The 19,577-nt window shown below is 52.4% G+C and overlaps 1 protein-coding gene and 1 non-coding gene across 3 annotated transcripts in view; both read left to right on the forward strand.

Moving 5' to 3' along the window:
- The first annotated feature begins 7,195 nt into the window (after positions 1-7,195).
- Positions 7,196-7,268, forward strand: TRNAG-UCC (transfer RNA glycine (anticodon UCC)). The gene has a single exon. It is a non-coding gene; the product is annotated as a tRNA-Gly (tRNA).
- A 2,340-nt stretch (positions 7,269-9,608) lies between these two features.
- The window catches only part of AXL (AXL receptor tyrosine kinase), a 35,707-nt gene continuing 25,738 nt past the window's right edge, over positions 9,609-19,577 (forward strand). The window contains exons 1-6 of one of the 2 annotated variants that reach the window (XM_068991773.1): positions 9,609-9,857; positions 10,982-11,204; positions 11,539-11,639; positions 12,368-12,544; positions 18,080-18,160; positions 18,292-18,407. In XM_068991773.1, the coding sequence (XP_068847874.1) occupies positions 9,794-9,857; positions 10,982-11,204; positions 11,539-11,639; positions 12,368-12,544; positions 18,080-18,160; positions 18,292-18,407 (762 nt within the window). In that variant the 5' untranslated portion in view covers positions 9,609-9,793. The remainder of the gene's footprint in view (positions 9,858-10,981; positions 11,205-11,538; positions 11,640-12,367; positions 12,545-18,079; positions 18,161-18,291; positions 18,408-19,577) is intronic. The other variant, XM_068991774.1, reaches the window with a different exon arrangement.

Here is a 19,577-nt window from a genome sequence, read left to right on the forward strand (position 1 = left end):
CCTTGCCACTTGGAAGGTCCCCGTTTTGCAATAAAAGTTTGTTTCTGGCCCCGAGGCTGGGCCTACTCTGAGTGTGACAGTGTCCATCATTGTGAGTAAGGGGTGGGGACGGGGGTCCACCCCTCCCTCGAGGCTAGGCGGGAACTGAAAAACATGGCCCCCGCCTACCCTGGCTGCTGACATCAGTAGCAGATGTGGGGGGGGGGCGGTGAGGGGAGCTGTCCTAGGCCTCACTTCCGGTGAGGCTGGTTGGGGGAGGGGCAGGGCTGGGGGGCGGGGGCTTGGGGCGGTGGGGGGACCTCAGTTTGGGACAGCCTGAAGGTGACCGCCCAGCACCCTGGGCACCCTCCCAAACTGAAAGCAGATGCTGAAACACAAACCCTACCCTTCACTCTGGCCTCTCCTGCCACACTTTCCCTCCCTTCTCTTCACAAGGGAGCCAGAAGCATCTTTTTATTTGTCAACTATCTAGTAAGGAAGTTTTCAAATATACGGTAGTAGAGAGAATAGGACAGTGGGCCCATGACCCAGCCTCATTCGATAAGCCATCAGCTTTCTGCTGATTTTATTTCATCAGTCATTCTCTTACGATGATTTTAAAGCCAATCTCAGAAAATAATTGAATACACATTCCTAATAGGAAAAGACATTCCCCCCGCCAACATTTTTTTTCCCTTTCTTATTTTCTTTTATAAAGTCAATATGTTGGACCTGACGATTTTTTTTCTTTTAAAATATTCGTTTATTTATATATTTATGACTGTGTTGGGTCTTAATTCCGGCACTCCAGATCTTCACTGCAGCATTCGGGCTTCTCTGTAGTTGTGGCTCACAGGCTCAGTAGTTAAGCCTAGTTGCCCCGTTGCAGGCTTAGTTGCCCCGTGGCATATAGGATCTTATTTCCCTGACCAGGGATCGAACCCGAGTGCCCTGTATTGCAAGTCAAATTCTTAACCACTGGGCCCACCAGGGAAGTCCCCCTTCTCCTGCAACATTTTGTTATGACAATTTTCAAAAATGCAGCAAAGTTGAAGGGATTATTCGGGAACATCCATGGGACACCACCTACATTCTCCCACCTTGGTTGCCCTGCTTCATCAGTACGTTTCTATCCACCTGCCCATCCAACTCTTTTTATTTTTTGTTAAGGCATTTTAAAACAAATTTCAAAGACTTCCCTGGAAGTCCAGTGGTTAGGACTCCACCCTTCCACTGCTGAGGGTGAGGTGGAGGGAACAGGTTCAGTCCCTGGTTAGGATACTAAGATTCCACATGCCATTCGGCAGAGCCAAAACAAGCAAAAGATTGCAGATATAGGCCTCTGAAAGCTTCAGCAGTGCACAGATTGTTGGCTAAAGGTGTTTGTTTGTTTGTTTGTTTTTAATTTTCCATGATGTCATCACTATCTTTTGGCTTAAGTTCTACAAAGGTAGCACAGAACAGTGATATGATACAAAATAGAAAGACGAGACTGGGTCACATCTTAACTTTGCCACTTTCTAGTTAATGATGACTTCACTGAGGGTTGAGCATCTAAAAGACACGCAATTTAACATGCTCCCAGAGTAGGGGGCATCAGTTTGATCCCCAGCCAGGGAGCTAAGATCTCACATGGCGCATGGCATGGCCAAAGAAATAATTAAAAAAGAAAACAATAAAATATTTACTTAATTTAAGAGAAGGGATGTGAAAAATTCTGGAACTTCACAGGCACCAGAATATATGTTACGTTCTTGGATTTATTATTATTGCTACTTTTTATGTCCTGGACAGAAGAGCCTGGTGGGCCACAGTCCACGGAGTCCCAACAGTTGGACATGACTTATCGACTGAATACTCGCTTTTTATGTCAGGAGGATACGAAAAGGAATGAATGAGGTTTGAGGTTTGCTCTTTTTATTTAAATTAAGGCAGTGGGGATGTCCTTGGTGGTCTAGTGACTAAGACTCCGTGCTCCCAGTGCAAGGGGCCTGGGTTCGGTCTCTACTCAGGGGACTAAGTTCCCACATGCCGTAAGGTGCCACCTAATTAATTAATTAAGGCAACAACTAGCTTTCCTTTGCTAGTTCACGTTCAGGAAAATTTGGAACCAGAAATACCAGCAAAGTCATTTATTTATGGAAGGATGGACCTTGTACTGCATTAATATGAAAGTTGACATATTAGAATGATTGCAGTAGCAAGCAAAGAAGAACATAAACTCAGAATGGCTTAACAATAATTATCGGACCCCAAAGTAAAAGTATTTACAATTAGTGTGGTCTTCAGTTTTTCTGGGGAGGGAGTGGGTAAAATATATCCATTTATCATTTTCACCACTTGTAAGTGTATAAAATACCTTCACAATGTATAACCATCACACTACCTATACACAAAACTTTCATTATCCCCAGCAAAGGCTCCTAACTTATTAAAGCAACTCCGCCTTTAAAATCTATTCTTTTTTTTTTTTTTGCCATGTGTCTCTCGGGATCTTAGTTCCCCAGCTGAACCCATGCCCTCAGCACTGAAAGCTTGGAGTCCTAACAACTCGACTGTCAGGGAATTCCCTAAAAGCCACTTTTTAGAAATCACAACTCGGGTTTCCCGGGTGGCTCAGTGGTAAAGAATCCACCCGCCAAAGTAAGAAGCATGGGTTGGATCCCTGATCCAGGAGGATCCCACATGCCACAGAGGAGCTGAGCCGTGCCCCACAACTGCTGAGCCTGTGCTCTAGAGCTCGGGAGCCACAACTCCCGGACCTGAGTGCCCCAGAGTCTGTGCTCCACAACAGGAGAGGCTGCTGCCATCAGAAGCCCGCGGCCTGCAACTCAAGAGTATAGCCTCTGCTCACTGAAACTAGAGAAAAGGCTGCACGGCAACAAAGACCCAGCACAGCCGAAAACAAACAAAATGATTTTTAAAAAGTCACAACCACATCCACATTTTCACACCTATCACAGTTAGCTCTTTCGCAGTTAGTGTTCATCTTTCCCCGAAGTTTCCAGAAATGTACTTTGTGGTCGTATTTACTCAAATCAGCACTCAAAGGCTCACCACGCAGTGCCTTCTTTGGGAGGCTGTACTCAGTCACTCAGTCATGTCTAACTCTGCAACCCCGTGGACAGTAGTCCACCAGGCTCCTCTGTCCATGGGATTTCCCAGGCAAGAACACTGGAGTGGGTTACCATTTCCTTCTCCAGGGGATCTTCCCAACCCAGGGATCGAACCCACGTCTCCTGCATTGGCAGGTGGATTCTTTACCTCTGCTCCAGCAGGGAAATCTTCTAAGCTGTAATCATTCCCCAATCTTTTGAATCCTACTTATTTTTTTAAATTCTTATTGAAATATAGTTGATTTACAATGTTGTATTAATTTCAGATGTACAATGCAGTGATTCAATTATACATCTACATAATTATATAATTCTTTTTTATATTCCCTTCTATTATAGGTTATTATAATGTATTGAGTATAGTACCCTGTGCTATATGGTAGATGCTTGTTATCTATTTTATATATAGCCAGGTATATATTTTAATCCCAGATTGTTAATTTATCCCTCCCCCTTTTCTCCTCTGGTAATGCCACTAATTTCTTGAAGAAACTGGGTCACATCCCTCATTTGGCTGATGGCTTCTTGGGGGTGAAGATGTCTACTCAAGAAGATGTCTTTCCATTGCCAGGAATTCCCTGTAAACTGGGAGTTAGACCAGATGCGGGCTTATTCTGGCAAGAGCTCCTCGCTAGGGAGTGCTGGGTCCCTTGCCAGCATCAATAATAAACTGTCCCATGTAGCGTGTCCAGGTCTTGATGCCCCTGTTAGAAAGTTTCCCATCACCCTTTCCCTTACTGGTCTCAGTAGAGCCATATTTATGTATTTACAGCTGTCCTGGGTCTTCACTCCTGCAAGGGCTACTTTCCAGTTGCTGTGCATGGGCCTCTCATCGAAGTGGCTTCTCTTATTGTGGTTGCTGGGCTCTAGAACAGGGGCTTGATAGTTGTGGTGCCCACAGGCTGAGTAGCTCTGCAGCGAGTGGGATCTTCCCAGACCAGGGGTCACACCTGTGTCCCCTGCACGGGCAGGCGGATTCTTTACCACTGAGCCCCCGGGAAGCCCGAGATCTTTGAAAACCAAATCAAATCAGGTCACTCCCCTAATCAAACACTTGTGCGCTGTTGGTGGGAATGTAAATTAGTGCAGCCACCATGGAGAACAGCTTGGAGGCTCCTCAAAAACTTAAAAATGAAATTGTTACACAGGATCCAGCCCCTTCCCACTTCTTGGTATATATCGAAAGGAAACAAAATCAGCGTCTCAAGAGATACCTGCACCCCTGTATCCACGGCAGCATTATTCACCATAGCCAAGGCGCAGAAACAAATCTGCGTCAGCAGATGAGTGGATAAGGAAACACAGGAACATCCCTTGTGGTCCAGTGGTTACAACTCTGCGCTTCCACTGCAGGGAGCAAGGGTTCAATCCCTAGTCAAGGAAGTTTCACACACGGTGATGCAGCCAAACAAAAAAAAAAGAAAGGGAAAGGGAAAGTGACACAGATAAGTAGCAGAATATTGTTCAGCCGTAAGAAAGACGGAAATCCTGCCATTTCTGACAAACATGGATGGACCTTGTAGACATTATCTGAGTGAAATTAAGTCAGACAAACTGTAGTATGATCGCTTATATGGGGAAGCTAAAAAAACTGAAAAATCACGAAACAGAGAGGGATAGAATGTAGTAGGTGCCTGGTAATCATGGTTAATGATACTGTACTATACATATGAAGGTTGCTAAGAGAGTAGATTATTTTAAAATTATGTATTTATTTAAACTGGGGCATGTGGGATCTTTAGATACAGCATATGGGATCTAGTTCCCTGACCAGGGACTGAAACCCCCTCCCTTGCCCGCCCCCTCCCCCCATAATTGGCAGCATGGAGTCCTAGCTACTGAACCACCAGGGAAGTCCCAAAAAGAGATTTCTTTTTTTTTTTTTTATCTGCCATGCAACTCAGCGTGCAAGATCTTAGTTCCCTGACCAGGAATTGAACCTAGTCCCCCTGCGGTGGAAGCAGAGTCTTAACCACTGGACCACCAGGAAAGACCCCTGAAAGTAGATCCTAAACATTCTGTTAACAACACCAACAAAAAACTGTCACTGTGTAGTGATGGAGGTTAAACTAGAATTACGATGGTGATCATTTCACAATATATACAAATACTGAATGTCTCTGTACATCAGAAACTAATGTAATGTTGTATATCAATTATCTCTCAATTAATAATTAATGGGGGCTTCCCTGGTAGCTCAATCAGTAAAGAAACTGCCTGCAGTGCAGAAGACCCAGGTTTGATCCCTGGGTCAGGAAGATCCCCTGGTGAAGGAAATAGCAACCCACCCCAGGATTCTTGCCTGGAAAATCCTAGAAACAGAGGAGCCTGGTGGGCTACAGTCCATGGGGTCATGAGAATTGGAACAATTTAGAGACTGAACCACCACCTATAATTAATTAATTAAATGAAAAAGTAAAAGAATGGTGGTTGCCAGGGACTGGGTGAGAAATGGGGAGATTTTGGTCAAGGGTACAGAGTTCCATTTACAAAATAAATAAACTCTGGGATCTAATGTACAACCTGGGGAACATAGCTAATACTGTATTGCATGTTTATTTATTGATTGGCTGTGCTGGGTTTCTGTTGTTGCACCTGGGCTTTCTCCAGTTGCATATATCGGGAGCTACTCTCTAGAAGCTCTGACTTCTCATTGTTGTGGCTTGTTTTGTTGCAGAGCACGGACTCTAGGGCACATGGGCTCAGTAGTTGTGGTGCAAAGACTACTAGCTCCGAGGCATGTGGAATCTTCCAGGACCAGGGATCGAACCAGTGTCCCGTGCATTACAAGGCAGATTCCTAACCACTGCTCCACCAAGGAAGCCCCTGTATTGTATACTTGAAATTTACGAAGAAAGTAGATCGTAAATATCCTCACCATCCACACCAGAAAAAATGGTAACTATGTGAGGCAATGGATGGGTTAACTAAATATACTGTGGTAACCACTCCACAATATATACATGTAGTGAACCATGTCGTACCCCTTAACTAGTTTACACACTTTTGTCCATTGTGTGTGTTAGTCACTTAGTCGTGTCCGACTCTTTGCGACCCCATGAACTGTAGCCCGCCAGGCTTCTCTGTCCATGGAATTCTCCAGGCAACAATACTGGAGTGGATTGCCATTCCCTTCTCCAGAGGAGCTTCCCGACCCAGGGATTGAACCCTGGTCTCCTGTATCGCAGGCAGATTCTTTACCACTTGAGCTACAGGGAAGTCCTTTATACATTTGTCCATTATACATTGATAAAGCTGGGTAGAGAAAATAGCCCCCTAGTGCAGTCTATCATATTTAGAACAAAAGCCCAAAGTCTTCCTTGCCAGGCTGACAATAACCTCACCCGCCTCCATGACCCCCATCCATTCCTGCCACACGGGTCTCCTCCTTGGAGTTCTCCACAAGCCGGCCTCCAGGCCTGTGCACGGGCTGTTCCCTCTGCCTAGAATGCCCTTCCTTACATGACTCACTCACTTGCTAATTTACTTCGGACCTTGATCGCACCCTCAGAGAGGCCTTCCCTGACCACCTTCCCTAAAACAGCACTCTCCACCCCCTTGATCTCCCTCCCCTTGATGCATTTGTCTTCACTGCCCATGACGCATCCTGATAAATGTCTCTCTGGGAGGCTCAGTAGTTGTAGCACTCAGGCTTAGTTGCCTCACGGCACGCGGGAACTTTCGTTTCTCTCCCAGGGATCAAACCCATTGATCCCCCGCATTGAAAGGCAGATTCTTAACCACTCGGGATCACGAGGGATATCCCGAGCAAACAGTTTTTGAGAGAACGAATACAGATTCGACTTGGCCATGCACACAGCAGGCCCATTAGGTGCGTACGGACCCCCAACATGTTCAAACAAGTGGGCAGATCGTTGCAAATATTTGCATCCCCCCCACAATGCCACAATAATTAATTGACCCCTTTATGAAAGGTTTTTTACAGGGTGGTGGGGACAGAGTGATGACTAAGACATATCCAATGCCTGCTCCCTTAGAGCCCACAGACCAGCAGGAGAAGGAAGATACAAGACACACAGTTGCTGCAATAAATAGGCCTGAAAACTCAAGGAGCGTCACCAGAGAAAAGGACAAGGGCTTCCCTGGTGGTCCAGTGGCTAAGACTCTGCTCTTCCAATGCAGGGGGCCCAGGTTCGATCCCTGCTCAGGGAACTAGATCCCACGTGCCACAGCTGAGAGTTCTCATGCCACAACTAAAGATACCACATAAAGATCTGGTGCAGCCAAATAAGCAAATAAATATATTTGTTTAAAAAAAAAGAAAAATATTAAATAAGTATATATATAGAGAGAGAGAGAGAAAAAAAAAAAAAACAAAGAAAAGGACAAAGTGTTGGGAGTGAATAACATGGGGACCTAGAGTTGACTGGGAAGTACCAGGCAGTGATGCCATGGAAAGGGGGCAATTGAGATGGGGCTGAGGGGTTGGGGACAAAGGGCTACAGGAGGAGGCCGGAGACCAGTGAGCAAGAGAAAGGAGCCAAGTGGTGGACATCAGAGGGCACGAGGCAAGCAGTTTAGGGGTTTTTCATGGAAGATTTGGGACAAAGGAGGAAATGGTTTGATTTGGGATTGAGAGACACAGTCTTTTTATCTCTCTTTGTTTTTTTCATTATCTATTTATTTGGCTGCTCTGAGTCTTAGTTGTGGCATGTGGGATCTAGTTCCCTGGGCAGGGATGGAATCCGGGCTCTCTGCAGTGGGAGCTCAGAGTCTTAGCCACTGAACCGCCAGGGAAATCCCAAAAGACATTCTTCTTGCTCTTGACTGGTTAGAGGGAGGGTGAGTGGAGGCCAGGAGACCAGGGAGGAGGCCAGAGCAGGAGTTCAGGTCAGAGAAGACGGGTCTGGACCAGGGTGAGGTCATGGAGAAGAGAGCAGGGCCAGGCAGGAGAGAGGTTAATTAGCTGAGTCTAATCCTCCATGGCAGCTGGAAACTTACTGAGGGTAGGAGGTATTTGAGAAGACCCTGAGGGTCAGGCTCAGGAGGCAGGATAAATGCTGAGGTCTCCATTGAAACGGAAGACAGCTCAAGGAGGGTGCCAAGCCTCAGCCCTGGGTGCCAAGTTGAGGAGCCCAGGGCTCATCCTGAGGGCAGTGAGGAGCCAGGGTTAAGCAGGGAGGGAACGGGGTCAGATTTGAGTTTCAGAAACATCTCTCTGGTTACAAATGGGAGATGGGTTGGAGGAGGTATGGAGGCCCGGGAGGAGGCCAAGGCAAGGTCCTGGTGGGAAAGGACTGAGGAAAGGGGGCGGGTGGCTGAGACCTTGAGAGGCTGAAAGGCATTTGGGAAGAGCTGTGGGGATACCAGTACAGAAGCAGAACGGCCAAGAGCAGAGAGTTGGGAGTTCAGCCTGTCCTGCACAAACACGCAGGCTCAGAGAGACCACACACACGTGCAAAACACATGGGGGAGGGAAATGGACAAGCAGGAGAAACCAGCACACCTGCACCGGATCTGCAGGATCAGGATACCAAACCACCAGAGGGAGACAGCAATGCAAGCGCCCAGAGACAGACCCAGGAGATGCAGAAAAACCGAGGACACCTAGTCAGCTGTCGTTACCACGTGCAACGGAACTGCATGTGCCCTGTCCCCGGAGCCTGCCAAGCAGGTTCTGTTCTTATTCCCAGCTTACAGATGGAAAAACTGAGGCTTAGGGAGGCCAGTCCTTGTAAGGTCATGGGGTTAGTGGCAGAGGCAGGATTCCCATCCAGGTCTTCAGGCTACTCCCACCCCCACCCCCGTGAGTGCCCATCCACTGGCATCCTGTTTCTGTGCCCACGTTGGTCTTTATCTGGTACTAGGGGCGATGTTCCCCTCCCCGCACCCCCCCCAATCAGTGCACCCCGGGATGCCCATACAGCAGTGTCCTCCCTTTTCTGGTTTCTGAGACTTTTTTCCAGGAATGGTGGTGCTCCTGACCCGGCTTGTCTGAGTGTGGGCGGGCGGCGTGTCCCTGCGTGTCTCCTCCTGTCCCAGCCTCTCGTGTGTGTCTGTGTGTGTGGATGACATCTGAGTGTGTGTGTGTGTGTGTGTGTGTGTGTGTGTCCTGGTCTGAGGAGCTGCGAGTGCAAAGGGGGAGTGCCTGGCTGGGCTGGGCTGGGGGTGGAGGCAGGGGAGGGGGGCGTCACAGAGGGGAGTGGAGTTCTGGAGGAATGTTTACCAGACGAGCACGGAGAGAGAGCCCAGAGGGACAGCGCCCAGAGCCGGGGTACAGAGCCGCTCAGCTTCCCTGCCCTGCCGGCCCCGGAGTGGGAGCGGGGACGCAGCCGCCAGGGGCCCCTGCCCCCTCCTCAACCTCCCTCCAGGGCCCCTTTAAGACCGAACTGGTCCTCTTCTCTCCGTGTTAACCCCTCGAAGTCTAGGTGGCCTCTTGGGCTCCAAGCTGGTGGGCGGAGGCAGAAGCGACGGGGAGCCAGGGGCGGAGAAAGTGTTGCCCGAAGTCTGGGAGGGAGAGAAGGAGGCAGAGGAGCTGGGAAGGCGGCCCGCTGAGCCGAGCCCGCGAGGGACACCCCCCAACCACCACGCTGTGCCAGGCGGGCAGCGCCAAATCAGGGCGGGGGGAGCCGGGAGCTGGGGGGAGGGTCGGGGACAGCCCGGCCCTGCCCCCTCCCTCGCGGGGTGCCCAGCAACTTCTGAGGAAAGTTTGGCACTGACTGCCTGGTGCCCCGAGGATGGGCAAGGTCCTGTTGGCTTGGTGCTGGGCGTTGTGCTGCTGGGGGCGCGTGGCTCCCAAGGGTGAGTGATGATGGGGGGCCTCTGGGGAGGGACCTCTCGCAGAGGGGCTGTTGGGGAAGAGGGGGGGGACGGATGGCAGGTGTTTGAGGGGGATGGCGCTGAGTCCTGAGCCCGCTCGGGGAGTTTCCTTGGGACGACAGAGAGGGGGACAAGGGGGACACAGAGACAAACCAAGAGAGGCCGGGAAAGAAAAAAAAAGGGGACCCTTGAGAGAGGAACAGACGACAAGAAACAGAAACTGGGAGCCCCAGAGATGGGGAAGAGATGGACACAGCACAGTGGGACAGACAGACAGGAGACGGGAGGGGTAGGGGCTGGGCTGGAACTGGGGGCCTCGCAGAGAGGGGCTGAGCAAGTGCTGCCCGGAAAGGAGCCTTCCAGAAGGGACCCGAAGTCAGGCCGCAGGGTGAGGAGGCTCCGGAGCCCTAGGGGAAGACCCTCACCCCTGCCACCCCCACTTCTCCTCACCCCAGGGCTGCTTGTCCGTGTGCCCCACCTCCGGGGCCGGGGGCTCTGCCTTCGGCCCGCCATCTCTGTGCGTCTCCATGTCTCTGTCTTTCCCTCTCCCTGTTCTCTAAGTGTCTCTTATCAGCGTCTCTGTCTGCGTCTTTCTCTCTCCCTCTGCGTGTCTCTCCCCCAGCTTTTTCCCCTCTAGGTGGGTCTCTCCGTTTCTCATCCTCGGTCCCTCTTGAGTCTCTGCTCCTCTCTGTCCGCCTGACTTTCTCTGGTTCCACTCTCTGTCTCTCTTTCCCCATTTCTCTCTCTCTCTCTCTCCCAGCTCTCTCCCATCCCGTTTTCTTCCCCACCATCCACCAGCCCAGTCTGTGAAGTCTCTAGAGACCCTAAGCAGGGGCAGGCCAGCCGGGCAGTCAGGGCGTGGGAGGCTGCCAGATGCTGGGCCTACTTCCCAACGGGATGGAGGCCGGACCCCAGTCCCCTGGGAAGGCTCCCATCCTCCCCACGAAGCCTCCACCCTCTGTCCCCCCAGCTGAGGTCACTCAACAACTATGTGGGCCTAAGGGCCTGGCGGGGTCCTGGCAGCCGTAGGCAGGCCGGCAGGGGTGGAACCGAGGAGTCCAGGGAACCAGGGGTTCCCGAGCTAACGTTCTTCCATCTCCCTGCAGGCCCACAGACTGAAGTGACCCCCTTCGTGGGGAGTCCGGGGAACATCACCGGTGCCCGAGGACTCATGGGCACCCTTCGGTGTGAGCTCCAGGTTCAGGGGGAGCCCCCCGAGGTGACCTGGCTTCGGGATGGACAGGCCCTAGAACTGGCAGACAGCACCCAGACCCAGGTGCCCCTGGGCGAAGACGAGCAGGATGACTGGAAAGTGGTCAGCCAACTCAGGTGCCCAGCTTCCCCTTCCAACCAGCCGTGACCCACGTCCCTCCTGTCCCCACACCTCCACCACATGAGGCCAAGTGGGCACTCACTCGCAGGAGCCCCACCTGGGCTGGATGGCAATGTGGTCACTCTCGAGCTGTGTGGCTCTGACCAAGTGATGTAACTCACCCTGGCTTTCGCTTTCCTCTTCTGTAAAATGAGTTAATAATAGCACCCACTTCCTAGCTCTTACAAGTTTCTGGGCCAGACCCCCTTCCCCGCTTTCAGTTCTGAGGACCCCCCTCGCCAGGCCCAGCTCTGACCCTGAATCTCTCTGTCCCTCTTCTTGCCCTGTCAGAATCTCGTCTCTGCAGCTCTCAGATACGGGATGGTACCAGTGCGCCGTGGTCCTAGGAGGAAAGACCTTTGTGTCCCAGCCTGGCTACGTGGGGCTGGAGGGTGAGCCCTGGGCTCCGAGGTCCTGGGAGGGCAAGAATCCTAAGGGAGGGGTCAGAGAGTGCTGGTGGATTCAGGGTGTCTTAGGCCTAGGAACATGTGGCCTAGGAACATCAGACATCTTGGGAGGGTCAGGCAAGGGGGTCTATAAATTCTTGAGGACAAGCCTGGGGGGGGGCAGATTATGTGTTTTTTGGGAAAAAGCTATCTTGGGGGTTGTCAGATAAGAGATTCAAGGCAACTTACCACTCTCCCCCACCCCGGGAGACTTAACCCTATCATCCCCCATTGCTGGGGATTGGGGGATGGCTCACTTTCCTCATAGATAAAGTGGGATGAGGTGGCTCGGTGGTCAAAGAGGCTGCCTGCAATGCAGGAGATGTGGGTTCGCTCCCTGGGTCTGGAAGATCTCCTGGAGAAGGAAGGAAATGGCATCCCATTCCAGTATTCTTGCCTGGGAAATCTGGTGGACAGAGGAGCCTGGCAGGCTACAGTCCCTGGGATCACAAAAGAGTCAGATATGACTTAGCGACATTCTGGAAAAGAAACATGAAAGGGGGTCAGACATTGATGAGAGGAGTTGGATATATGGGACCTTGTGTCCTGGGAATAGAGGCATCCTGAGGGCTCAGACATAGGCGTCAAAGACCCAGCAGCTTACATCATCCTTGCGGCGAGTCAGACCCCTAGGGGGATCAGAGGGACCCCAGCCTTTACCACTGCTCCCCCAGGCCTGCCTTACTTCCTGGAGGAGCCTGAGGACAGGACTGTGGTTGCCAACACTCCCTTCAACCTGAGCTGCCGGGCGCAGGGACCCCCAGAGCCTGTGGACCTCCTGTGGCTCCAGGATGTTGTCTCCCTGGCTTCAGCCATGGACCACAGCCCCCAGCACATACTCCGCGTTCCAGGTGAGTCCAGGGATGTGATCAGCTCAGGACAGAGGGCCAGGCGGGATGGAAGTGGGGGGCCCTTCATGCCTCCATTTGAGGCTCTCCTCATCCTTCTGTCCTTGTCTGTCTCTCTCTGTCTTTTGAGTTTGTCTCTAGTTTTTCCTCTTTGTCTCTGAGTATCTCTGTCTCTGCGTTTCTGTCCCCATCGATCTCATTTCTCTCTGCGTGCTTTCTTTCCGTCTCTCTGTTCTCCATCTCTCTCTGTGTCTGTCTCCCTGTCTCTCTGTCGTCTCTCTGCTCTTTCTCCCTCCGTTCGCGCCAGCCTCTCTGAATAGCGTCCTTTGTCCTGGGTTTCCTCTGAGCTGTTCCATGGCCAAGTGTGTGTGGGCCCGATGCCCCTTTGTCAGCCCCTGACCCCAAGCAGGGCACCGGAATCAACTGTGTCCTCCTCTTCTCCTCCTCCTTGCAGACGTAAGCCAAGAAGGAGAGAGACGGGACAGGGCTGAGTGACAGATGACACCCTCCCCGTCTCAGGGTGACCAACTCTTTCCACACCTCACACACGGGGCAGAATCTAGCTTGGGGGGGCCACGCAGTGGTCAGGCAGAGTTAGGGGACCCTGGGCCCAGGGAGTTCCCCTCACTGAGGAACAAGAGACAACGGAACACAGATGGGGGAGGCTGAGTCAGTCGGAGGGAGGCGGCTGGACCTTGGAAGGCATCGGCTTCCAGCAGCCCCAGCCCGCTACCTTCATCTGCTGGCGCTGGGAGGGTGCTCCGGATGGAGGGTCTCTCAGGGTGGAAGGAGGGGCTCACATTCCAGCATCCCAGGGGCCCTGAGTGTGCCAGGAAGCAGCGGCGAGCATGCTGGGCTCCAGGGGAGTGACTCAGGCCCAGGGCTCACTCCAGGCCTGAGTCAGCCTGGCAGGACCCCGGACAGGGGGAGGGGGGTTATGGATCCCCGAGCCCATCCCAGGAAGAGGGAGAAACGGGAGGGCGAAGGTGTGAGAGGATCTGTGTGCTTATCAGCATGGGAGCTGCCAGGCGGGGTCTCTGTGTGTGTCCCAGTGTGGAGGGCGTGGTGGGAGGCTCTGGGTGTGTCTCTGGCCCTCTGGATCTGTGTCTCAGTGCTTCTGTCAGCATCAACCTCTCTGGATGAGGGTGTGCCTTAGTGAGGGCCAGCTGCAGAGAATGTCTCGGGGGTGTGTGTGAGTGTGTGTGTGTGTGCGCGCACTACTAGGTATGTTTTGTCAGTTTAGCCATCTGTCCCACTGTATGGGTCTCTTTTTTTTTTTTTGCCTGTGCTGAGTGTTCATTGCTTTGGCTTTCTCTAGTCGCGGCGAGCAGGGGCGACTCTTCGTTGCGGTGCACGGGCTTCTCGTTGCGGTGGCTTCTCTTGTTGAGGAGTATGGGACTCTGCAGCTTGAGGGCTCAGTAGTTGCGGTCCACAGGCTTAGTTACCCCGTGGCATGTGGGACCTTCCCAGACCAGGGATGGAACCCATGTCCCCTTTATTGGCAGGGGGATCCCCATCCACTGCCCCACCAGGGAAGCCCGTGTTTGGGTCTTTATGGCATATTTCTGTAAGTTTCTCAGGGGCTGTCAGTGGAAGTGTGTGTCTGTGTGTGTGACTAAGAATCTCAGTGTTGGCCTTTTTGTGTGTCCATAGCTGTGACTCACTGTGTGAGGGTGGATTAGTGTGTGTGTGTGTGTGAGGAGAGATGGCAGAGTGCTGGACCACAGCCACAGTGTGTCTGAAGGCTGTTTTGTACACCTCACTGTATAGAGGTGACCATGTCAGCTTACAGGTGTGTTCCTCTAGGTGTGAGTGTGTCTTGGTGGGGATTTTGTTTCTTTGTGGAGTCAGGATGGGTCATTGGACAACTTGGTGTGCTTCCTCCTTTCCACTGTGGCTGTCTGTGTATGGATATCTCTGTGATATCTGTATGTATGTCACAGGGTGAGAATGTTGGTGTACAGCTTTGTCCCATGGATCCCTATAGAAGTGTATGTGTCTGTGTGTGATTCACAGCAGGCAATAACAATACCCTTCAGCTTCTATTTGTTCTGGTGTGTCAGTCCCAGCCCTGACTACCTCCTGGTGCATGAACCTGAGGTCCTCACCAGCCCGTGTGTATATGTGTCTGCGTCACCTCCATGCACTGGGCAGCGCCTCCACGCTTGCGTGCCTGCAGCAGCCCTGTGTGTTTCTGTGTCACTCTGCATCTTGATGAATGCGTCCGAAGCGAGCTGAGTGTGTCCAGCTGTGTTTGGAAGGCTTGGCTGTGCTTGTGTGCGAGCGCATCCACATCAGCCTGGTCTGCGCCCTGTTGTGTGTGTTTGTCCACTTCAACCTCAGTGTGCATTTGTTGGTCGCAATCTGCAGGGAGGCTGGTGTGTTTGTCAGCTTCAGCCTAGGTGTATATTGCGTTACTGAGTGTTTGTAGGGCTTCTTTGGTGGCTCAGACGGTAAATAATCTGCCTGCGATGCAGGAGACCTGGGTTCTATCCCTGGGTTGGGAAGATCTCCTGGAGAAGGGCATGGCAACCCATTCCAGTATTCTTGGCCGGAGAATCCCCATGGACAGAGGAGCCTGGCAGACTACAGTCCATGGGGTCACAAAGAGTCGGACACGACTGAGTGACTAAGCACAGCACAACGAGGGAGACCCAGGTTCAGTCCCCAAGTGGGGAAGATCCTCTGGAGATGGGAATGGCAACTCACTCCTGTATTCTTGCCTGGAGAATTCCAGGGACAGAAGAGCCTGGAGAGCTACATACAGTTCACGGGGTCGCAGAGTTGGAGAGGACTGAGAGACTAAACACACACAGGTGTCTGCAGTCCGCGTGGGCTTGTTTGATTGCGAGCTTATGCGAATGTGGGCATGTGTGTGTCTGTGTACATGTCAATGTCAGCCCCCTGTGTCTACATACAAGTCAACCAGTATGTTTTTGAGTCACTGCTTGTTTGTGACAGTACCCTCCGCGGCAGTTGACCAGTGTTGCTGTTTTCCGTTTTAGGACCAGCAACTGCCCCTGTATGTTAAGTGTGATTCACTGTGCGTGTATGCAGGAATTCGCGGTGGTGCCCTGTTAGGAATTCCGTCCGTTTGTGCGTGTCTGTCCCTGGATCTGACTCAGGGCGTGCCCCCTCTCTCTCTGCTTCCATCCCTCCCGTTCCCTCGGAAAAAGCGGACTGCGCTCCGGGGTGGGGGAGGGCCGGTACATCTGGAAAGCACATCTGGCCCGAGAGCGCGCCGCGAGGGAGGGGGTCCCAGGCCCCTTCGCCCCGGCTCCCTCCCTCCCTCAAGGTGCAGGCCGCTGGGGCCTGGCTAGGGGGATCTCGGCCGGCCGGAAGTGCGGGGGGGCCGCTGGGGTGACTCACGCGGGGGCAGGAATGCTGCGGTCAGAACGGGACCCGGCTCCAGACCCCCTCCCGCCCGCGGGCTCCTTTACGGGCGGCGGGCCGCGCGGGCTCTCGCGCCGTGACCCTGGCGGGGGCCCCCACGTGCCAGGTGCCTGGAGGGGACCCAGGCTTCCCGCCGCGCCCCACCCCCACCTCCCCGGGCAGCCCGCCCGGGGCCGTCCTGTCCCTCGGCTGGGCCCGCGGGGGCTGCGGGCACCTGACCTTGGCTGGGAACCGCGGCCCGGGCAGCGGAGCCCCGGAGCTTCCCTGCCCACCCCCTTCCGGCCTCGCCGCCTTTGCCTGCGTCCACTCCCTCTGCCGCCTGAGGAAAGGAAACTTTGTGTCTGCGGGTAGCTGCTGATGGTGGTGGGAACAAGCACGGCGCAGAGCGAAGGCGGGAGACGCCGCGAGGCCAACAGACACTCAGACACAAACACAGATGGATTCAGACCTGCAGTCACGCACAGATTTAAGACTTGGTCCTCCTTACATGCTGTCACCCAGACGCTGTGTGTGTGTGTGAATCTGTGGACGTTGTATAGCTCTGTGTGTTGTGTGTCTCTGTGTGTGTCTGCGTCTCTTGTGTTTGCCTGTGTGCTTGTATGTGCCTTTGTGAGTGTGAATCTGGACTTTCGATAGCTCTGTGTGTTGTGTGTCTTTGCGTTTGTGTGTCTGTGTCTCTTGTGTTTGCTTGTTTACTTCTGTATGCCTTTGTGTGTGTGTGTGAATCTGTGGACGTTGTATAGCTCTGTGTTGTGTCTCTCTGTGTTTGCGTGTCTGCGTCTCTTGAGTTTGCCTGTGTACTTGTATGTGCCTTTGTGTGTGTGCGTATGTGTGTATGTGTGTGTCTGCCTGTGTTCCCACCACCACCACACTGGGGAATGGAAGGCAATCCCGCTGACACTCAAAAACAGTTACTCAAGACTCCTCCACGAACTCACCCATGGATTTACACAAGCTCACATTGCTACATACACACCCTAAAATGCTCATAAGTACACAAATGTATCCACACCAATCCAGCCACTCATTCAACAAACATTTATGGAGCACCTACTGTGTACCAGGCCATATTGGGCCCCGGGGAGGGGGACGGGGTGGGAATACAGCAGGGCTGAAACCCTGAACCCCTGAGTCAACTCAGTGAACAGGAGACACAGGACCGTGTGAAGGATACTGTGATGAGATCCAAAGAGAGAAAGTAAAGCAAGGAGAAGGCTGGCTGTGGAGGTGAAAGTCACTCAGTCATGTCTGACTCTTTATGACCCCATGGATAGTCCATGGGATTCTCCAGGCCCGAATATTGGAGTGAGCAGCCTTTTCCTTCTCCAGGGGATCTTCCCAACGCAGGGATCAAATCCAGTTTTCCCGCATAGCAGGCAGATTACTTACCAGCTGAGCCACCAGGGAATGTCAGTTTTCGACAAGGTGCTTGGGGAGGGACAGAGTGGCTGGAAGGTGGGATCTGAGTAAAGAGTGTGAAGGAGGGTGGATGTCTGTGCGGATGCTTTTCCAAGCGGAGGAAATGGAAGTGCAAAATTCCCGAGGTGGAAATATGTTTGGTACCTTCTAGAAACACCAGGAGGCCGGTGGGGCTAGAGCAACTGGGTTTGGGGGAGAGAAGTTGGTTGCAACCGAGCATGTAAATGAACAAACACTCGTATGTTTACACAACCCCATGAAGGCCTGCTTCTTAAGTGTGCGTCTAATAGGTGTGTACACCTCTACGGGTGTCTGCGTGGCTCAGTGTGATTGTGTCTGTGCTTGTGTGTATATGTCTGTGTGTTTGCCTGTGTCTAGGTATGAGTATGTGTATTTCTATATGTAAGTGTGTACATTTGTGTGTATAACTGTATGCTGGTGCATATGTTTGTGGTGTCTGTGTGTGTGTGTCTGTGTGTGTGTACTTGTACATGTGTCTATCTGGGTGGGGGTTGGGTCTGTGTAGGGGTGGTGTTAGCTGGCCTGTCTTTGGGGGTGGAGGTCTGCATTCCCCATACATCACCTCCCTTTTTGACACTCCCTTCAAGCAGGCACCACTGGGGGCTGGACTGATCCTGGGGATGGAGCGTGGCGGGGCATGCTCAGCCTGGCCCCAACACCCTCCTTCCCCTCTCTGACCGGGCCCCCCCTCACATGACTCCTCAGGCCTGAACAAGACTGCTTCTTTCTCCTGTGAAGCCCACAACGCCAAGGGGATCACCACATCCCGCACGGCCACCATCACAGGTGACAGGAGAGGGAGCCGGGGAGCTAGGTGTCAGAGGGTATGGGCTTGGGGTCAGAGGTCAGAGCTGGAGTAGAGGGCCGGGCAAGGAGCTTCGGGCACAGGATCAGTCCCTCCCCTCATCTGTCCACAGTGCTCCCCCAGCGGCCCCATGACCTCCGCTTGGTTTCAACTCAGCCGACGGAACTGGAGGTGGCTTGGACCCCAGGCCTGAGCGGCATCTACCCCCTCACCCACTGCATTCTGCAGGTAGGTGAGACTGCAGCCTTTCCTCGCCTCCATCTCAGCCCTCCTTCCACCCAGAGCCGCAAGCCCTCATCCTCTCCCTGGGAAACCAGCCTTTCCCAGCCATTCGTTTGAGAGGCAGTAGAACCTCGGGATAAGCCAGATGTCCTGGGTTTAAATCCTAGCTCCAACAAGCTGCTGGCTGCATGAGCTTGGGTGGGTGACTCAACGTCCCTGAGTCTCAGTTCTCTCATCTGTAAAATGGGCATAACGATAGTCCCAACCTGGTAGACTGGCTGTAGGAATTCAGTGAGTGACTGCATTTAACAAACTTAAAATAGTATCTGGAACTTGGAAAGCATGCAATAGACTGTTGACTGCTTTTGGAAATTCCCTAGCCATCCAGTGGTTAGGACTCCATGCTTTTGCTGCCGGGGGCATGGGTTCAATCCCTGGTTGGGGAACTAAGATCCTGCAAGTCGAGCAGCGTGGCAAAAGACAAACAAACAAAAAGCTATTGGCCGTTTTCATTTTTTTAGTGTTGGTGATATTGATTCTAGCCAGAATAGAAACCCTGAAACAACAGGGACCAGAGCCATCATTCACCATTGGGTGCTCACAACCCTTGGGCTTCTCCTATCCCATCTCTGACCACTCCGGCTTTTCACTGTCTGGGGGTGGGTCTGTCTCTCCACTGGACTGTGAGCTCTGGGATGGCCAGGGCTGAGCTGGCTCAACCACCACTGGGTCCTCATAATTTTATTTCTTTATGTTTAAAAATTATAATTATTTTTATTTTTTGGCTGCTGCGCAGCATGTGGGAGCTTAGTTCCCTGACCCGGGATGGAACCTTAGTTCCCCTTCCTGCAGTGGAAGCGTGGAGTCTTTTTTTTTTTTTGGAGGGAGTCTTAACCAGTGGACCACCAGGGAAATCTCTGGGTTCCCATTACTGCCCAGTGCAGGGCCAGACACTGAGTAGGAAATGTTTAGTGGAAAATTACCTGATAATTGAGGTGAGCTGGACCCAGCCTTCTGCACTGAAGTTGCTCCTGCTCTAGAATAAGAAAAACAACCAACAAACCAAATACGAGATCCGGTTCTGGCCTGAAGTTGTCTGAGATTTGAGAGTTTAAGTGGGGATGAGACAATGCCCATGATGGGAAATGACAATATTGAATAGTGACCAGCTCTTTT

The sequence above is a fragment of the Capricornis sumatraensis genome, chromosome 20 (genome assembly GCF_032405125.1).
Source record: "Capricornis sumatraensis isolate serow.1 chromosome 20, serow.2, whole genome shotgun sequence".
NCBI classification, from domain to species: domain Eukaryota; kingdom Metazoa; phylum Chordata; class Mammalia; order Artiodactyla; family Bovidae; genus Capricornis; species Capricornis sumatraensis.